The 20868-nt window shown below is 47.0% G+C and overlaps 1 protein-coding gene across 1 annotated transcript in view; it reads left to right on the top strand.

Annotated features, from left to right (window-relative positions):
* The first annotated feature begins 1476 nt into the window (after nt 1-1476).
* NDUFA9 (NADH:ubiquinone oxidoreductase subunit A9) overlaps nt 1477-20868 on the top strand; it is a 35899-nt gene continuing 16507 nt past the window's right edge. The window contains exons 1-4 of the mRNA XM_044996775.1: nt 1477-1626; nt 19266-19430; nt 20423-20520; nt 20718-20809. Of these exons, the coding sequence (XP_044852710.1) occupies nt 1569-1626; nt 19266-19430; nt 20423-20520; nt 20718-20809 (413 nt within the window). The 5' untranslated portion in view covers nt 1477-1568. The remainder of the gene's footprint in view (nt 1627-19265; nt 19431-20422; nt 20521-20717; nt 20810-20868) is intronic.

Here is a 20868-nt window from a genome sequence, read left to right as displayed (position 1 = left end):
TGGCACCTTATAGACTAACAGACGTTTTGCAGCATGAGCTTTCGTGGGTGAATACCCACTTCTTAAGTGGGTATTCACCCACGAAAGCTCATGCTGCAAAACGTCTGTTAGTCTATAAGGTGCCACAGGATTCTTTGCTGCTTTTACAGAACCAGACTAACACAGCTACCCCTCTGATAAAATCTAGACTGTATTGCCTTTAGTACTAAAATGCTGCCTCAACACATCTGCTTGCCCATTAAGCAATTGACACTATCCCATATTTTCAGCTAGCGTAACTTCACTGGCAGTGTGACAAATAGTTACACCTACACAGAATTTGGCCCACTCTATAACAACAAATTTGCAATTAGCCTCTGTCCTACAAATATGTTCTACTGATGCAGCCCACTCTCAGAATAAATACACACCAAAGAGAAGGCAAGTGCATGGGAAAGAGAAGGGCTGATATGCAACAACCCCTTTTCCTGAGTACAGTACTGGGCCCTTAATTAGGACAAAACGGGATAATTTTTTAATGAGGTTGTTTTACATTAGAGTCTAGTGTTGCCTGATTCGCTGTCACATATACTTGTATGCATATTAGGATTAAGTCTACTGAAGTCAATATAAACACCATGCGACATCTATTCTCTTACACCAGTGTATACGAAAAGCATCTTGAGGGTCACTCTGAAATTATACCAGCATAAGTGAGATTATATTCTAGCCCATTTATTATCCTACTTCTTTCCATTTACATGATGTGTTTTTTGCACTTTCACAATTACTGGAACAGATCTTTGTCTTCCCCACCTCACTGGCTGAGTTCATGTTTTTTGAGTGAATGAGAGTGCTTACAATGAGGTAAGCAAAATTACAAAAGACTGGTCATTTGTATTCAAAGTAGACTAAAAAGCAGAGGGAATCAGTAGGAAAATCCAGGAAAATACAACTGCATGTAGCAGATTGAGAGAACATTGTGTTTGGCTATGATGCAACTTTTACGGCCGTACTCTTCATGGATGGCTACCGAGTTCAAACCCCATCATTTCTAAAGGAGGGCCACATCCAAGGCGAGGCACACTGAAAACTGCTCCCTGTACTGTGATAAACTAGGGAACTTGTTCTCTCTCACTATATTAAACCAGCACGGAAACTCACTTGTTATGGCTTTTCAAAAGCTCGTAATTTAGGTCTATAAAGTGACCTGTTTTCTTGAGAAAGGTCCCACATGGCAAACCACAGGCCTCCCTGCAGGCAAGCCAGGCCTACGCTGGCCAGGTGTGAGCAGGGCCCGGGCTGCTGGATGATCGGGGCGGGTCCATCTCCCCTCCCACCCCGGGTTGCTCCCTGCGAAACCCCCGCCCTGGCCCTGCTGCTTCTCCCCTCCTGCCCCGCCCCCCGCTCCACGCTCCGTCTGCCGGCGCGGGAGGGGGAAGGGCCGGCGCCGTTGCCCCGCCCATCGGCGCATGCGCATCTGGGAGGCGGCTCGGTTCCCCTCCCCTTCCCTCCCCGGCCGGTGGAGGAGGGGGGAAGCCTGTCCCCGCGGAGGACCCGTTGGCCGCGGGGGATTGTGGGAGAGGAAGATGGCGGCGGCCGGCTGCTTTCGGGCTGCCCGCAGTCTCCTGCTGCTGCCAAGGGCAGGTGAGTGTCACCCCCGCCCCCCTCCGAGGCAGCCCGGCCTCGCTCGCCCCCCCCTCCCCCCGGCGCGCGCTGCCCGTTGGGTTCGCCGCTGGGCTCGCGCCGCGGGGGCCACGCCCGGGAACGAGCTTCTGCTTCCCCGGCTGCCGCTGAGCGGCCGCGCGACCTCGGGGGCGCGTCATGCCCCAGGAGCGGGGCTGGGGGCCGCGCCCGGAGACGCTGCTGCTGCTGCTGCTAATCGCGGGCGGCGGGAACCCGCCCGGCTGGAAACAGCGTCTGCGCGGCCTGGCGCGCGGGGAGTGGCGGCGGCGGCCGCCGGTGCCGCAGGGCGGGCGAGGGAATCGCTTCGGTGGGTGGGAGCAGCTTTCGGGCCAGGCAGAGCCCCTTGTCGCGGCTGGAAAAGCAGCTCCCGGGATCGCAGCAAAGTGCGAGGAGGGGCAGATTGTTTGGCATGAGTAGTTAGCACAGATTGGAAGGGACCATTCAAGGTAGAGTGGCCTGCTGACCCCCCTGCGGTCATAGGACCAAAAAGGGTGAGTGGGTTGCAGGTTGTTGTAATAAGCCATAAATCCCGTGTGTCTGTTCAGTCCATATGGCGTGAAAGCTTCTCACTGGCAGAAGTTGGTCTAATAAAAGCCATTATCTCACCCACCTTGTCTCTCTAATATCCTGAGACGGACAAGCCTATAACTACACTGCATACCTGGTGTTACAGACACAGAGGTATGCTTGCTCATACTAATACACTTCTTGAAAAGTTCACATTAAATAAGATGAATGATGTATTGGAGATAATACTAAAGAGTTGCTTGGAGCCCCAAGGAGTTGCATAGCCTGCTTATATCTAACACCACCACTGCGCTTTCTCCATTCCACCAAGCTGAGCGTCCCCCACATCTCTTTTCTGCATCCCACTTCATAAGAACATGATCTGTCCATGGGTCTATCTCATCTCCTGGCATTTAGTCCTCAAAATAATTCTGCAGAGCGCTAGGAAAAGCTCATAGGATTACAGTTTTGAGAACTCTTTAAATTTACAAATCATTACAGTGATTATCATGATTTCAGTATTTTGCTCCAGCTCCCCAGTTAATAGAATTGAATGTAAGATCTGTCTTGATATTATAAGTACTGCATTGGATTGGCCCCAGCTACTTCAGGGTATGTCTAGTGCCATAATTGCTACAGAAGTACAGCTGCAACAGTGTAGATAGACACTTACTACAGTGACGGACGGGTATTTTTGTTGCTATGTTGAATCTACCTCTCAGAGGGGTGATAGCTATGTTAGTGGAAGAATTCTTCCATCAATCTAGTTGCATCTACAGTGGGGATTAGGTCAACCTAACTACATCACACAGGGCATGATGTTTTCCAGGGCAATGTAGCCAGGAGACTTAAATTTTAGGTATAGAGCAAGTGTGAGACAGTGCTTCTCCTTACCCTAACCTACACAGAAGCTGTGTTGCACTGGACATATGTGCTAGTCTGTGCTGCAGTAGCTATATTGGCAAAGCTCCCCTAGTAGAGAGAGAACTTATGCTGACAAAAGGAATACTTTTACCAATATAGGCCAGGTCTACACTGCAAACTTGCATCAATATAACTGTCACTCAGGAGTGTGAACCTAACCCCTAGCGTACACAGTGCTATGTCCCGTCGACATAGCTACCACCCCTTGCAGAGGTGGATTAACTACACAGATGAGAGAAGCTCTCCCATCGGTGTGGTAGCATCTTCACTAAAGCGCTACAGTGGTTCCACTGCTGTGCTGTGGATGTAGACAAGTCCATAGTTAATGCATCTCCCCATGGGTGGCGAGTGACCTGGTCTTTTTGGGCACAAGCGGAGGGGTCGGGAGCTAGCCTCCCAAGGCCCTGCCCCTCCTCTCCCTCTACCTCTTCCCTTGCAGGAGACCAGAGCACCCCCACTGTGGGCCCCAGCACCAGGCGGTGAGACCCCAGCCCCAGTGTACCAGGCGTCTGCATCCCCAACCCAGCTGTGCCAGGTGGCACAGCCTCAGCACCAGCTGCCCTGAGTCCCTGCGAGAGGCTGGTCAGCCAGCCTGGGCCGGGCAGGGTGCTGGGAACCGCAGGAAGGGGCCTGGCATGGGGGTGGAGTGTGAGTGGGGCCATACTAGGCTGTTTGGGGAGGCACAGCCTATTCCTGCCTATGATACCTGCCGCCTATGCATCTCCCTGAACAACATACTGTATACTGGCAAAAGTTGCTGGTATACACTGTGTCTACATGGGAGATTTTGCCATGCTTGTCTCTTTCACCAACAGAAGTTGGTCTAATAAAAGATATTACCTTGCCAACTTGTTTCTGTAATGTATGTCAGTTAGGGATGGATTTTTTTTCACATTCCTAAACTGACATAGAGTTTGCAGTGTAGACCTGGCCTATGAAACTGTTAACCTTTGGGTAGGACATGGGGAGAATACGTGCATGATTGCAGGACTGAATTTACACAGGCACTGGATTAAACTTGGATTTTTTCCTGTAAAACAGGGGTCAGCAACCTTTCAGAAGTGGGGTGCTGAGTCTTCATTTATTCACTCTAAGGTTTCGCGTGCCAGTAATACATTTTAATACAGGGGTTGGCAACCTTTCAGGAGTGGTTTGCCAAATCTTCATTTATTCACGCTAATTTAAGGTTTTGCGTGCCAGTAATACATTTTAACGTTTTTAGAAGGTCTCTTTCTATAAGTCTATAATATATAACTAAACTATTGTTGTATGTCAAGTAAATAAGGTTTTTTAAATGTTTATGAAGCTTCATTTAAAATTAAATTAAAATGCAGATCTTATCAGCTTAGTGCAGTGGTTCTTAACCTGGGGTGCACGCACCCCCTGGGGGTGCAAGATGCCCTTTCTGGGGGTGCGAGACAGGCAAGATTTTTTTTAGAAGGTAAATCATCGAAAACACAAATTAAGCACAGGCACATAAGTACAACTACTTTGTTTCATCAAACCTATGTATTTATTAACATAAATTTTTTAATGATTACTATAATATACAAACAAAGTTTTCAAGTTTTTAAGCTAATTGTAGTGTAATTTTTGGCCAGGAGCAGAGCCCTGGGCTGGCTGCCGGTATCCCAGGCCGGCAGGAGGGTTGAGCAGGGCCGGTGGCAGGGGGCCGGGCGGCTGGAACCCCAGACCAGCAGCGAGGTGAGCGGGACCGGCGGCTGGCATCCCAGGCCCCGCTCAGCCTGCTGCCGGCCGGGGGTTCCGTTCAATCAGGCTGGCAGCGGGCTGAGAGGGGCCGGCATTCGAGACCCCAGCTGGCAAGGGACCGGCAGCTGGAACTCCAGACCATCAGCGGGCTGAGGGGGGCTGGCGAACAGAACCCCAGACTGGCGGTAGGCTGAGCGGCTCAGCCTGCTGCCAGTCTGGGGTTCCGTCCGCTGGGTCCTGCCAGCCAGGGTCCTGCCTACTGGCCCCGCTCAGCCCACTGCTGGCTGGGGGTTCTGTTCACTCAGGCCGGCAGCAGGCTGAGCGGGGATGGTGGCCGGAACCCCATCTGGCAGCAGTGTGCCAGTAAAAATCAGCTCACTTGCCGCAGGTTGCCGACCCCTGCTTATAAGAGATTAAAAACAGATTGTACTGTGTTCAGTACTCATCTCTTTGATATAGCTTTCTTTCAATAAGTTCTGTGTGCACCAATCAAGTTGGTTATTCCACAGGCTGGGAATAGCTTTTCCCTCTTATTTTTTAAATATTTGCGTGGTTGTCATATGCTAAAGTCACATGGAGCATATAAAATGATAAATGGCATGAAAAATTAATGATTAAAATTTAATTCCATCACCATAAGCAGTGTTCTGGAGGTAGTGTGGTATATAGAGAATGCAACTATGTAATTTAATTAAATGTAGCATAAAAGCCATTTTGATGAGCTGCAGCAAGGGTGGTCAGAGTACAGGCCTGGGAATTAAGGTTCTGGTTCTATTCCTGGCTCTGCCACAGATTTTCTGTGTGATCTTGGCCAAATCCCAAGGAGATAAAGAACTTCAATTTATTTCAAAGGGATCTGAAAATACTCAGCACCTCAGATAATCTGGACCTATGTGTCTCCAGGTTTGCAACTGGAACCTCTCCTGGGCAACTCTTTTGAGCATTTAACACTTTACATTTAAAAAAAAAAAAAGCCTTTTCTGGAGACGGATGATACTTCCTTGCTTCTTCAGGTGTTGTAAAATGTAGTCAAGCAGGGCTTTTAAAATCAAATTAGCGACAAATAGGAAACTCCCCGGTCAGTGAATAGACCTATGCCATCAAGTTGTACAGTATGTAAACTTTCTTAAGTCTCAAAAATCCCCAGAGGAACTAATTCTACTAGTGACTTCAATTGGAGCAGCAACACTTTTAGGCCATGTTACTCTTAACGTTGCAAACATAGCTTTCTGAATGGGACCGAATGTAGAGCTACCTTCCTAACTTTGCAGTTACAATAGCTCTGGCAAGCCGCAGAGTGAAATTAACAAACCCAGTTTCACTGTTGTAATACCTAAAAGGTTGGGCAGCGGTTACATTGTCAAAATCTACTGCTGCCTCAGAAAATTACAGGTAGCAGCAAGAACAGGCAATGGAGCTATTTTGAGAGAGAAGGAAGACTTAAAAGGAGGCCAGGGAAGGGCTGAGTAGCAGAACAGCTCCTCCCAAAATTATCAGAAGGTTTCTGGAGGTGTAACAGAAGGGAGCAAGAATGGAGAGAGACATGCTTTTTTCCATCAACCAAAAGAATCAAAGTTTCAAACTGATGAAATATCAGATCTTTACAGAGAAGGTAGAATCCCTGAGCAGGGTCCAGGATCACAGTTCTAGCAACCGAGAGATCGAGACTCTTACCAGAGTATTGCCTGTTGATCTTTTCTCATCATTTATTTGTACTAGCACTTAGGAACCCTCGTCATTGACCAGGATCCCATTGTGCTATACAGAACAAAAAGATGCCCCCTACTTCATAGACTTCACTATCTGAGAGGAAGACGAGAACAGATGGATACAGACATAGATGAGGGAGTACAAGAAAACAACGAGACAATATTGGTCAGCATGATAGGCAGTGGTATCAGTGCAACATCAGCCTAACCGGTGTGAGATTTTTTTTGTAGGTATCATGGAAAATGAGAGTTTTGTAGAGAGATTTGAAGGAAGATAATGAGGTAGCTTTGCAGATGTTTACTGATATATTGTTGGCGAACCTTTTGCCCCATCTTTCGTATTAGCTTCTGGCCACTAGATTTAATCACCTGTCTAGTAATGCACATTTTTCAAATTCTGTTCATACCAGTCTAAGGTAATGTTGCTTTTGGGAGGATGTGTTGTGACGGAAACTCTCCTGCTGTTTTAATACAACTAGCAGCACTGATACTGTATGTGTATATTGTATATACTGTTTTCACAAAAAAACTTTAAACATTTAAGGTTGAAAGTGTATTTTCAAAAGAGTCCAGCTAACTACTCAAAAGCAATTGCTTTCTTTACAAAAATTATTTACCGCTTCAGAACACCCCAAATGTTGGAATACTTTAAAATGAAGTTAAACTAGTCATCCAGTTCTCTTCCACAACATAATTCTGGATCACACACTATTTACCTACTTCACTTTTATCACCTAGCCTACTTTAAACATTGCTCCTTGCTTTGTTCTATAAAGGAAAAAGATTGTTGGAGGTATACTGTTGAAGTTATATATTGATAGGAATTTAGTCCTAGCCTATATTAATTTATGTGAGTTCTGTACATTCTCATAGATGAAATGAATTGGTTGAGTAGAATAATATTTTTTTATGAATAAATGTTTAGTGCTATGAGGTTTATTATTAATAAGGAGGTGTGTGTGTGTGTAGACTTTGCAGAATTAGACACATAGACTTTAAGGTCAGAAGGGACCATTATGATCATCTAGTCTGACCTCCTGCACAATGCAGGTCACAGACTCTTACCCATCCACTTCTATAACAAACCCCTAACCTATGTCTGAGTTATTGAAGTCCTCAAATTGTGGTTTGAAGACCTCAAGCTGCAGAGAATCCTCCAGCAAGTGACCCATGCCCCATGCTGCAGAGGAAGGCGAAAAACCTCCAGGGCCTCTGCCAATCTGCCCTGTAGGAAAATTCCTTCCCGACCCCAAATATGGCGACCAGTTAAAACCCTGAGCATGTGGGCAAGACTCACCAGCCAGCAGCCAGGAAAGAGTTCTCCGTAGTAACTCAGATCCCATCCCATCTAACATCCCATCCCAGACCACTGGGCATACTTACCTGCTGATAATTTGGCAATTGATATTTGATTAATTGCGAAAATTAGGCTATCCCATCATACCGTCCCCTCCCTAAACTTATCAAGCTTAGTCTTGAAGCCAGATATGTCTTTTGCCCCCACTACTCCCCTTGGAAGGCTGTTCCAGAACTTCACTCCTCTAATGGTTAGAAACATTCGTGTAATTTCAAGTCTAAACTTCCTAGTGTCCAGTTTATATCCATTTGTTCTTGTGTCTGCATTGGTACTAAGCTTAAATAATTCCTCTCCCTCCCTAATATTAATCCCTCTGATATATTTGTAAAGAGCCATCATATCCCCCCTCAGCCTTGAATTGTCTAACAGCTAATGTTTTCTGTAGTGAGCAATAATGTAGGATGTAATACACTATATAGAAATGAATCCCTTGAGTAGAAAAAGAGATTCTATAATCACCTAGTAAATTTTTTTTACCTTTGTAGATTTTGGGGGGCAACTTTAAAGTAGACTCAGAGGTGTAAATCAGGTGGGGTGATAGTGAGTGTTGAAGGATGGTCATGATGAACTGCCAGATTCCTCAAATGTTGATTTTTGAGGGATTCTAATGTTTAGGTTTTTAAAAAGATGTTAAATGTTTGTGTTAAAGTATAATTGATGATGGTGTTAACTGGACTCTTTGCAACTGAACTCTTTAACAAATTCTTTATTTTGTGAATTTCCCATTTTTTTAAAAATAGTTTAACTTGCATTGGCATGTAAGGCCCACAAGAGGGTAGTCTTGCACTGTTAGACCTTAAGGTGCTGCAGTCTTTAGGAAGTCCATAGGAAGTGTGTGGAAGTTATACTTGCTTGAAACAAGGGAAACAAGGAGGATGCTTTCCTATCAGGATCTGGCTAGGTAGGTGTACAATCGTTACTTCAGTACAGTGGAAGGGAAGAGGTTTTTATATCTAGAAAATAAGCATTTGAAGTTTAATGTTAAAAGTTTCTTCTTTCCCCTGTCCACATCCATGCCCGCCCAGCCTCCTCTGCCCTGTTAGTCTTCTACTCCTGTCTTACTCACCTTTCTCCCAGGTATTCCAGGAGCAGGTAACATAGTTCATTACCACCCAGTACATTTCCCTTCATGTCCCTTCCCATACGCCTGCCCCACCCCTCATTTCCTACCATGTATCCCTGTGCCCAGTGGCAAATCAGTTTATATTTGTTAATTTTGCTTCTTATACTTGTGAAAACAGCTTTGTGCTTTCTCCCATGCTGCCCCTCATGGTTGGGTGGAACTTCCCATAAATATCTGCAAAGCAACTTCATGGTTGTCCTCCAAATCCCTTCTTAAAACTCTCCTTTGCCATGAAGCCTGCAAAAAGCTTGACAGCTGTTAGGTTGATGGTGTACTGATATCATTGCTTACCATGATGACCAATGTTGTCTCATTGTTTCCTTGCACTTCCTTGTCTATCTGCCTGTATCCATCTGTTGTTTTATGTCTTATACATAGATTGTAATCTCTTTGAGACAGGGGCCATCTTTTTATGTTTATATCGCACCTAACACAGTTGTGTTCTTGGCCTTGATTAGGTCTCCTAGGTGCTATGGTAATACAAATAAGAAATAACAGGCTTTAGCTACAGATAAAGAAAAAGAAGAGGGAGGAAAGAAAATACTGCATCTCGCCACCTTATAGCACATACAGCTGTGCAGAGCACTTCTTCATCCTGGCCCATTGTATAGACTGTAGGAATGTTACACTTCTCAAGCACTAAGGGGGTTGGAAAACCGCCCCCGGATTTAGAGCGGCTGAAGTGGTTCCCACCCCCCCACACTTTCGATCAGGAGACACACAGATTAAGCGCCGACCAGGTGCATACCACTGGAATACACAGTGCATAAGGCACCAATCAGGAGAGGGGGCGAGAAGTTGGATTATGTTAGCACATGCGCATAATAGAATGATTTATGTAACCATCATAATAAAAGGACGTGGAAAACCCCCACTGGGGGCGCTCCACGGGAACAGACTGACGGACTTGGCTTTATTCATTGCAACATCTGGTGACCCCGACGTGATTCCCCCTGCTCACCGGCTGGAATAGCCCTCGGTGCACCGAACCTCGCTGGAAAGCTTCGTTCCGTGAGTATGGGGGGGAAACTGTCAGCTCAGCAGAAAGTTCATGCGAGAGAGCTGCAGGATCATAGAATCATAGAATTCAAGATCAGAAGGGACCAATATGATCATCTAGTCTGACCTCCTGCAAGATGGACCTCCTACACAACAGGCTGGCAGGCCAGTCTTCCTGGGTCAGTTAGAACGGCTACTTGCTGTAATCAATCGCCAATGTCCTTGGTACCCGGATCACAGGTCACTGTCGGTAGATGATTGGATAACGATAGGGGCGACACTGCACGCGGAACCTAGAGCCGCGGTGCAGTGGCTCCTGCTTTGGCAGCGATGTACAGAGGCTCTGGAAACAATCAGGGTTGGAGCGTCTTCCAGGGCTATCCTTCTCGCCCCCGCGCCTTCGGCCCCCCCTCCTTACCCTCGGATCTTGCCCCCTAAGCCGCCTGAGGCGGTACCCAAATGCCATGATGCATGTCCGGGTACGGATGGCTCTTCACAGCCGAATTTTCGGCTGTCCCCTTTTCAGGCAATGTTACAGAGGGAAAACGCGGAGGGAGGACTGAGCTCTGAGGAGATAAGGGAGTTATTGGCTGCGTTCCCAGTGACACATCGCCCTGGCAACGCAGAGGGGGTGGCTGAAGGGGAGATCACAGCCCTCCCCTATCCCGTTCTCCGAGAGGCGAGACGAGCGGTTACTGAGTCTGGATTGAAATCCACCTTTACCCGAGGCATGTCAGAAGGGATTGCTAATGGGTATAGCATGCTCCCCCAAGATTGGAAGGATCCTTGTAGGATGCTTTTAAGCCCCGCGCAGTATGTTATTCGGGATAGTGAATTTCAACAGGAAGCATTACAACAGGGGCGGGCTTCGGGGGAGGCCTATACTCCCGAGCAGCTGTATGAAGCGGGACCGTTTGCCAGCATACGGGAGCAGGCTGCGAATATCCCTCTCGCAATGCTTCAAGTTGTGGGGCGTTGTGTTTTAAAGGCCCTGTTTAAAGTACCGGTGACGGGGAAACCCCCCCGGTCCTTTACCGCCACCCGCCAGAGCCCTCAAGAGTCGTATGTGGAATTTATTAACAGACTACAGGAGGCTATTCAGAGGCAGGTAGATGATCCTGATGCCCAGAGGGAATTAATGAGGAAGCTCGCTTATCGGTATCCCCCTTGAGGGACTGGCAGATACTGGAGCTGACGTTACAGTCATCTCCGCTCGGCAGTAGCCGTCCACCTGGGACAAATCCGAAGTGCCAGCTATTTGGGGAGTGGGCGGATTGCAGGCTGCTCAACAAAGCACCCGATGGATTGCTATAACTCTGCGAGAAGGGGGAAAGGAGATTCTCCTTAAGCCCTATATTATGGATATTGCTGTATCCCTATGGGGAAGAGACTTGTTAAGCAAATTTGGATCACATCTTACCATTTATGACTGAGGCCAGTGCTGTTAGTGCCTGGCCAAGTTTTGCCGCTTTTGCTTGGGTGTAGTTAGGCCCCCCTTTCTCTTGGTTGTTCGCCAAGTTTTAGCAGCTAGTGGTGTTTTTGACTGAGGCCAGTGTTTTATCTTCAGCCTTTTTCAGTTAATTCATTTTGTTCACATTTTACCATTCATGACTGAGTTTACTGCCCTTCCCCTTGTATGGCTAACCAGTACCCCTGTGTGGGTGGAATAGTGGCCACTGTGCCAGGAGAAGCTTTTTGCATTGTGTCATTTATGTGAGGAACAATACCAGGCGGGCCATGTGGAAAAATCCACTAGCCCCTGGAATTCGCCTGTTTTTGTTATTAAGAAAAAGTCTGGTAAATGGCGAATGCTCCATGATCTTAGAGCGATTAATGCATGCATTCAACCCATGGGACCCCTGCAGTGTGGAACCCCAAATCCCAGTTTTATCCCATATGATTATTAGCTTATGATAATAGGTTTTAAAGATTGGTTTTTTTAATAATTTTTCCTTGTTTCAAAGATAGGGAGCTTATTTTCCCCGGGGAGGTGGTGGTGGTTTTTATCCAATTTTTTGGACCCCTGCCCCCGGGCACGATGGGGTTAATCCTCCCTTGTTTCCATGCCGGGAAATATGGCATTTAGATAGTCCCCGGGGTAATAGATAGTGATTATATGGGAAGTATTTATGTTCAAATCTGGGCTCATATGCCAAAACAGTTGCACCAAGGGGACTCTTGGGCCCAGATGGTGGCCCTTCCCTTTTTGGCTAACATATTTTGCTATTGCCTGGCCGAGTCCTGCCGTTTTCATTGCAGCTTTTCTTGGCTGTTCGCCAAGCCCTCCCTTCTTCTTGGCTGTCCGCCAAGTTTCAGTTGCAAGCGGTGTCCTTGACTGGCCAGTGTTTTTTTTTTTTAAAACTTTTTCAGTTAATTCATTCTGTTCTTTTCGGATCCCATTGATAGTCATGCATTTTTTCATTAAAATGCTAAATTTCTAGTGAAGCATTTTAAGATCCCCCTAATTCAGGCCCAACGTATTGTTTAAGCCTGTAATCATTGTGCAAGTCTTTATCATTGCCCCGAACTGGGTGTTAATCCCCGCGGTCTTCAATCCAACCAAATTTGGCAAATGGATGTCACGCTTTATCCCCCATTTTCTCCTTGGAAATATTTACATGTTACCATTGATACCGACTTTCATTATATTTGGGCCACCCCCCAATGGGGCAAATAGGCCAAACATGTAATTAATCATGTTCTTGCTGCGGTGGCCGTTATGGGCCGCCCCCGACAGATAAAAACCGATAACGGCCCCGCCTACATTTTTTACAAGTTTGCGGATTTTTGCACGCAGTGGCAAATTAATCACGTTTTTGGCTTTCTGTATAATTCCACAGGTCAAGCCATTGTGGAATGGACCAATAGTACACTTAAAGAGTACCAAAAAAAGCAAAATAAAACAGTGGGGGATGATGGGCCAACCCTGGGCGCCAAGCAAAATTAATTAGCGATAGTACTGTTTACCCTAAATACTTTAAATATTTTTCAAAATTTTACAGCCACTGAATGACATTTTAAGACGGAAACCCCGCTCCCACGCCCATCTGTCAAATATAGGCAGAGCCCGGACCCTAACTGGTATGGCCCCGTTCCATTGATAACCTGGGGACGAGGGCATGCCGCTGTGCTTACTCCCACAGGTCCGTTGTGGGTCCCTGCCAAGAATGTGCGACCGTGGCAGGATGACGTGGCATCAAAGCCTCAAGAACCCGATACCCAACTTCAATCTGAACCTAACCGAGACCTTTCCAGTGTGCCGAGCCACAAAGACGGCACCAAAGGTTACCTGGGGGCAGGTGAAGCAGCTGGCGCAGCAGGCTCAGCAAACGCTGGAGAATAACAAGGCCAAGCCTACCCCCAAGAAATTTACTGCTGCTATCTTTGCTTGTTTGATTGCTAATTCTTTTACCATATTGTTGTGTTGTTTTTGTGTGTTGTTGGTTGGGGCCGAACCCGAATTGTATAGCCGCATGCGTTATAATATATGGGCTCGACTTGCGGTCCTTGCAATCAATCTTCCTTTTGTTTACAGCAGGCCCCTGAGATGCATGGCCTGTTGGGCACCTGCCTGGTCCCAGTATGTAAGGCGCCGGGCAGTGCTGCACATGCAACGGGGATGTCTAATTTTATAAATGTTACCGAGATTCAATATTCTTCTATGAGCCTATGGGGCCAGGCCACTTATGTGAAACCCGCGAGTGCCTTGTCCCTCTTTACCCCACGGGTAGCCAATCACGCCAATTTGACCTGTGCACGGATGGTTAATTGCACACGTCACAAGCCCCCAAAAGGATGTTTGTGGGTGGGTACCCCAAAATGGAATTGTACGCGCTTTCAAAATGTGTCCAGCAATTACGGGCACATCATGTTACCAGAGGGTTGGTTTTTTACGTGTGGTCAGAGGACCTTTAATTATATTTCAGCCAATATTTCAGAAGCTCAATGCTGCCTAAGTAGGCTCACATTGATACTCCCCACAAGGTCAATGTTGACTGGCTCCCAAACTAATGAGACCCGCACCCGATGCCGGCGACGCTTAATCCCCATGAGATCAGACTGTAATGCCAATGTCAGCCTTTTTAGTCGGGCTGAGTACATCTTTCTGGCTGCCATCCATGGGATGGGACCGAACTGTTTTGCAATATGCTTTGATTGTTATCGCCTGCTTGATTGGTTTTTGTTGCTTTGCTCAATGTATCCCTAATATAATTAGGATGTGTTTTACACCCTGTCGGCGCAAACCCCTGCCTACATTCCAAGCCGTCATGTATGCACATAGAATCATGAAACATGCGGACCAGGCACGGGTCGACAAAACAGAAAAGGAGGGGATGTAGGAATGTTACACTTCTCAAGCACTAAGGGGGTTGGAAAACCGCCCCCGGATTTAGAGCGGCTGAAGTGGTTCCCACCCCCCCACACTTCCGGTCAGGAGACACACTGATTAAGCGCCGACCAGGTGCATACCACTGGAATACACAGTGCATAAGGCACCAATCAGGAGAGGGGGCGAGAAGTTGGATTATGTTAGCACATGCGCATAATAGAATGATTTATGTAACCATCATAATAAAAGGATGTGGAAAACCCCCGCTGGGGGCGCTCCACGGGAACAGACTGACGGACTTGGCTTTATTCATTGCAACAATAGACAGGAGCAAAAAGACCTTAAATTAAAAGTGTCTTATAAACAGTATAGCAAAGTGATCAGTTTTCTCTTGTTGCCTGGATTGAGGAAGAAGAACATTTCCTTTCCTCAGGGTCCCTACAGGAGCTGCCTTGTGTTTGTCTGTATCAGGGTATGGCTACACTGACGAGTTGCAGCGCTGGTAGTTTGCAGCGCTGGTCGTCCAGCTGTGCAGGGCCAGCGCTGCAGTGTGGCCACACTGACAGCTACCAGCGCTGCAGTGTGGCCACATTTGCAGAATTTGCAGCGCTGTACCGAGAGGTGCATTGTGGGCAGCTATCCCACAGAGCACCTCGTCCTGTTTTGGCGCCGTTTTGCCGCTGAGTATTGTGGGAAGGGGAAGGAAGTGTGTGGGTCATTCCGCTTCCTGTTCCAACGCCCCGTGGTGCATCGCTTCACTTCCCAGCAGTACAGTTTCCCCGTCCACGTTTCTAGCCATTGTGAGTGCAGCACGCTTTCTGTGTGAAATGGAGCCTGAGCTGCTGAGGACTTTGCTGATGACTGTCGCCAGCACATCACGTTTGGCAGTTGAGCTATTCCTTCAGCTCCAAAGTGACAGTGAGGAGTCCGACGATGATCTGGATTTACCTAATGCGGGTGACATGAAATTGCTTGTGGCGGTAACGGAAATGCTCAGCACCGTGGAACGCCGCTTTTGGGCTCGTGAAACAAGCAGTGAGTGGTGGGATCACATTGTCATGGAAGTCTGGGATGACGAGCAGTGGCTGCAGAACTTTCGTATGAGAAAAGCCACTTTCATGGGACTGTGTGCTGAGCTCGCCCCCACCCTGCGGCGCAAGGACACGAGATTGAGAGCTGCCCTGACGGTGGAGAAGCATGTGGCTATTGCAATCTGGAAGCTGGCAGCTCCAGACAGCTACCGATCGGTCGGGAACCAGTTTGGAGTGGGAAAGTCGACCGTGGGAATCGTTTTGATGCAAGTTTGCAGGGCCATTAATCGCATCCTGCTAAGGAGAACCGTGGCTGTGGGGAACGTGCAGGACATTGTGGATGGCTTTGCAGAAATGGGTTTCCCTAACTGTGGAGGGGCAATAGATGGGACACACATTCCTATTCTGGCACCACCCCACCTAGCCTACGAGTACATTAATCGCAAGGGGTATTTCTCTATGGTTCTCCAGGCGCTTGTGGATCACCGTGGGCATTTCATTGACATTTACACAGGCTGGCTTGGAAAAGTGCATGATGCACGCATCTTTCGGAACAGTGGCCTGTTCAGGAAGATGCAGGAAGGGACATTTTTCCCAGACCGAAAGATCACAGTAGGGGACGTTGAAATGCTCATTGTGATCCTTGGGGACCCCGCTTAGCCATTAATGCCTTGGCTCATGAAACCCTATACAGGGAAGCTGGACAGGAGCCAGGACCGTTTCAACTACAGGCTGAGCCGGTGCCGAATGACTGTGGAGTGTGCTTTCGGCCGTTTAAAGGGGCGCTTGCGGGCGCTTTATGGGAAGCTAGACTTGGGGGAAAGCAGCAACCCTGCGGTTATATCCGCATGCTGTACCCTCCATAATATTTGTGAAGGGAAGGGTGAAACATTCAGCCAGGCATGGACCAACGAGGTGCAAGTCCTGGAGGCTGAATTTGCACAGCCAGACAGCAGGGCTACTAGAGATGCCCACCACAGGGCAACAAGGATTAGGGATGCCTTGAGGGAGGAATTTGAGGCTGAAAGCCAACAGTAATGTTTTTTGCCTTGACCAGGAGTGACGTGCACTGGTTACAGTGCTTTTAAGTGCCTGTGTTTTCCTTGCTGTTTGTTACCTGTGTTTTCCTTGGGGTTTGTTATCTTTCACTTTATGCAATAATAAAAACTGTTTCATAATCAAAGAAATCATTTATTTAAAAAAAACAAATAAACGGGCAGGGGGGTTGGTTGTTGAACTGTACATTCATAGTTTTGCATATGTACTGCCAGGAGTGCTGTTGTGCACCTCAGGATTGTACTGTTGCATGGTGATGGGGGTTGAGTGCAGAGGGTAAGGGTCGTAGTTCTCTGGGCTCATAGGTGACTGTACAGGTGTCGGGGGCAGCTGGTGATGGTGTAGGTAAGAACCTGGATGCTGGGGAACGGGACTTGGAGCTGACATTGGTGCATAGGGGAAAGAGGTTTGGGAGGGTGGGGGTTTGGCACGGTAGTGCTCTGTCTGCATTGCTACCAGTGACTGCATACAGTCTGTTTGGCGCGCCATGAGGTTTATAAGCTGCCTCGTGGTTTTCTTCAGCGTCAACGCCTTTCTCCTGCTTTCCGTTTCCTTCCAGTGCTGCATCTTTTCTCTCCATTCCTGCACAGTTTTATTCTCTTTTGCACACTGGTTCATAACTGCCTTCACCAAATCTTCTTTGCTTTTGTTAGGCTTCCTTCTCAGGTTCTGAAGCTTTCTTTCAGTCACTGATAACACCGGACCAGGACTAGTCAAGGACACTGTAAAAAATCAGCAAATGATACATTTTAATAGAGCCTGCATTGTGTATAATCTGAAGTTAGTTTCAAGTCTCACACTGTAGCATTCCTCTGACATTTCAAACACAGCTAGAGAATTCACAGCCTCCCAGAAATGGTAAGTTAGGGTACAGTGCCTGGTTTTGGGCTTTGTTAAAGGCAGGCAGCAAGCAGCACTTGGGGAAAGTAGCACTGCCATGTCCCTCTGGAATTAACCCTGGGGTTCCTGCCGCGGTTTGCTTGGGCAGGGTGCTTTTTGCTTCATGGGTACAGAGCCTGTTTTTGGGCTTTGTTAAAGGCAGGCAGCAAGCAGCACTTGGGGAAAGCAGCACTGCCATGTCCCTCTGGAATTAACCCTGGGGTTCCTGCCGCGGTTTGCTTGGGCAGGGGTGCTTTTTGCTTCATGGGTACAGTGCCTGTTTTTGGGTTTTGTTAAAGGCAGGCAGCAAGCAGCACTTGGGGAAAGCAGCACTGAAACACTCCCTCCATTTCCCACAGGAGTTAATACTTGAAGATATCTCCCTGCTGCGGGTTACCAAAGAAGCAAGGGAGGGTCTCCTACAACAATGCGGATTCCGCCCTGGCCCCTATGCAGCTTGCCTGTGTTCAGCCATGGTTCCCCCACCCCTCCTGGAACAGTGGCGCGGACGCGTTAGCCTGACTGGGACAGGGACCACACTGGCTCTCCCTTTAAACTTGGTCACGCGAATTGCCTATGCTCTTGCAGAAACTTTTGAAGAGATTACAGAGGCAAATTACCGCAACGTGATAGACCACATCAATGGGATATTCCATGTCTAGGCATGCAGGCATGCAGCCATACCACCCCCCCTCCTCTCCCAAAACCTTTGCATTGCAATAAAAGCTGCTTACCTGGGACCTGCTCCTGTGATTCTTCTGCACCAAGCCCCAGGGGCTGCGACTGGCTAGCTTCCTCCTGGCTTGAGAAGAGCTCCTGACTGCATGCCTCCTGGGACTCCGGGGTGTCTTCCCCCACCACAGTAGCCTCACTGTCTCCCTCCCTCTCCCCCTCCCCCTCCTCTACCGGCTCTGAACTGTCCATCGTGGTCCTTGGATTTACAGAGGGGTCACCCCCATAAATCGCATCCAGCTCCTTGTAAAACCGGCAGGTCGTGGGGGCAGCGCCGGATCTGCGGTTCCCCTCACGTGCTTTGCAATAGGCACTCCGCAGCCCCTTTACTTTAACCCTGCACTGCAACGTGTCATGCTCATGGCCCCTTTCCAGCATGGCTCTTGATACCTGGGCAAAGGTATCATAATTCTTACGGCTAGAGCGCAGCTGTGCCTGCACAGATTCCTCCCCCCAAACACTGATGAGGTCCATCAGCTCGCCATTGCTCCATGCTGGAGCTCGTTTGCCACGTGGAGGCATGGTCACCTGTAAAGATTCACTGATTGCATTCCATACCTGGCTGAGCAAACAGGAAGGGGATTTTTAAAATTCCCGGGGCATTTAAAGGGCGGGTCACCTGAGGCCAGGGCAGTAGAGTCTGACCTGATGAGCAGAGTGGCTGAACAGGCATTCTGGGATACATCCTTATACCCTGGAGGCCAATCACAGCACTGGTGTGTGGCCACACTTGATGACCAGCGCTGCAGCACCAGCGCTGGAATCCTTATTCCCCATGCCGAGTGAGGTGTACGGCCAGCGCTGCAGCCAGGGAGTTGCAGCGCTGGAAGTGCCCTGCAGGTGTGGCCACTTACTAATTGCAGCGCTGGTGGAGGCTTTCCAGCGCTGCAAATCGCCAGTGTAGCCATACCCTCAGTGCTTTAATGATCTTCTAGTTAACCCCTTTCCCAGTCTATCTTGCTGTGGTGTTTATATTACGCCTTTGTAATTCCCCCACAACCCTCTCTCACTCTGATCCTGTACCCAAATTTACTCTTTTTTTGACTTTTCCAAACTTGTATCCTACCCTAGTATGTAGTATGGGAAATTTCAGGGGAGACTGGTTTCTTTGGAGGGAAATAAAAGGAGGTGGTTTAAAAATCAGGGTTTTATTGGAAAGCTAACTTCAACTTTATCTGTGGAGTGAAAATAACAACTCTTGCAGTGGCTTCACATGCTCTCTCCTTTTGATTGTGTATTTTAGGCTCTGGCATTCCTGCCTCAGTATCTCCTGTACTGCAGCATCATCGCCATGTACATTATACTGTGATCCCCCATGGAAGAAGCGGACGTTCCTCTGTTAGCGGCATTGTGGCAACTGTCTTTGGGGCCACAGGATTTCTGGGACGATATGTTGTCAACCGCCTGGGTAATGTTTCCTGAGAATAACATTCAGCAGTTCAGATGTTTGTCTAAACTATCCACATCTTTTTAGTCTACAAAGTTGGGCACGAAATCTCCTGAGTATTGGAGGTTAGAAATTGACCCAGTGTGGGATTGTTCTCTATGGTACATTCCTAATGTTTGTCTAAAGTTGTAGTCCCAAGAAATGAAAACTGGCCTATTTTTACAAGATTTCTGGTTTTGATCCAGGGAGTTCAGAAGAATCTGAACACATTTTAAAGTAATGGGGATAGTGGTTGAAGGGGGAATTACCTTTTGTTTGAACTCATAAAATCCAGTTCTAGGTTTAGGTGAAGCTTCTGGTCAGTTCTTAAGTTTTCAACATTAATAATGTTTCTTAAGAATAAATTCTCTTAAATAAATAGTGATGAGACCTTGTGTTTAGTTGCATAATAAAAACATTTTTGCAGCAGTATTTTTTAATTAGAATTTTGATCTGACCCTTTAAAGTTGTTCTTTATAATTTGAAATGTCAAATAATATTTGCAATTTCCCCCAACTTTTAAAAAATTATATTAATCACAATGCAAATCATAAATCTCCTTAGATGTAATGCACTTTTTTGTGCTAGTCAGTCATATCACTGTAATACACACACATGTATGTGGCATATTATTACGTGGAATTTTTCTTTTGCAGGCAGTTTACAGAAGTCAACTTATTATAAAGTTACAGTGTTTGATCCATGTGGCATCCATAACTGGTATAAGAATTCTTAAAATAGGCTATTGAGAAATGTAACTTATTTGTACAATACCTCTAGATCCTCAGATGCGCGAAAGTCATTATTAGTCTGATCACAAAAGTTATCTGTGGAATCCAGTTATTTGAGCTCATCTATTGAGTTTTTATTTTATGCAGTTAAAAAGAAATTATTGTACTTTAACAGCAGCATTTCCTTTAATATTTATATAATAGTTTGATTTAAATCAAGAAATACTGGTTTGAACATTTTAGGGCGTATTGGATCCCAGATAATCATACCCCATCGCTGCGATCAGTATGACCTCATGTATCTTCGACCCATGGGTGACCTGGGGCAAATTCTGTTCTTGGTGAGTCTTTTGGCGTTGACTTTAGCAATAGTATTGCTTTTGATTTATGCTAGGAAGCCAGTGGTTATCATTTGTGAAGTAAGCCACAGAGTTCCATCTGTTTAAATTGTTTATGGAAGTTATGTGAAAGAACTTCCTTTGATTACACCTGTTTGGACATTATCTCATATCCTTCCTATTTGGTGTTATGGTTACAGGAATGGGACTCTAGAGACAAAAACTCTACCCGAAGAGCCGTGGAACACAGCAATGTGGTCATTAATCTTGTTGGACAAGAATGGGAAACAAAGTAATTTTCTTGTTTGTGTCTCTGTATGGATAGATTCATAACAGGTATTGGGTATTTTA

The sequence above is a fragment of the Mauremys mutica genome, chromosome 1, assembly GCF_020497125.1.
Source record: "Mauremys mutica isolate MM-2020 ecotype Southern chromosome 1, ASM2049712v1, whole genome shotgun sequence".
Taxonomy (NCBI): Eukaryota; Metazoa; Chordata; order Testudines; family Geoemydidae; genus Mauremys; species Mauremys mutica.
The sequence above is the reverse complement of the archived record's forward strand: the minus strand, read 5'-3'. Positions and strand labels throughout refer to the sequence as shown.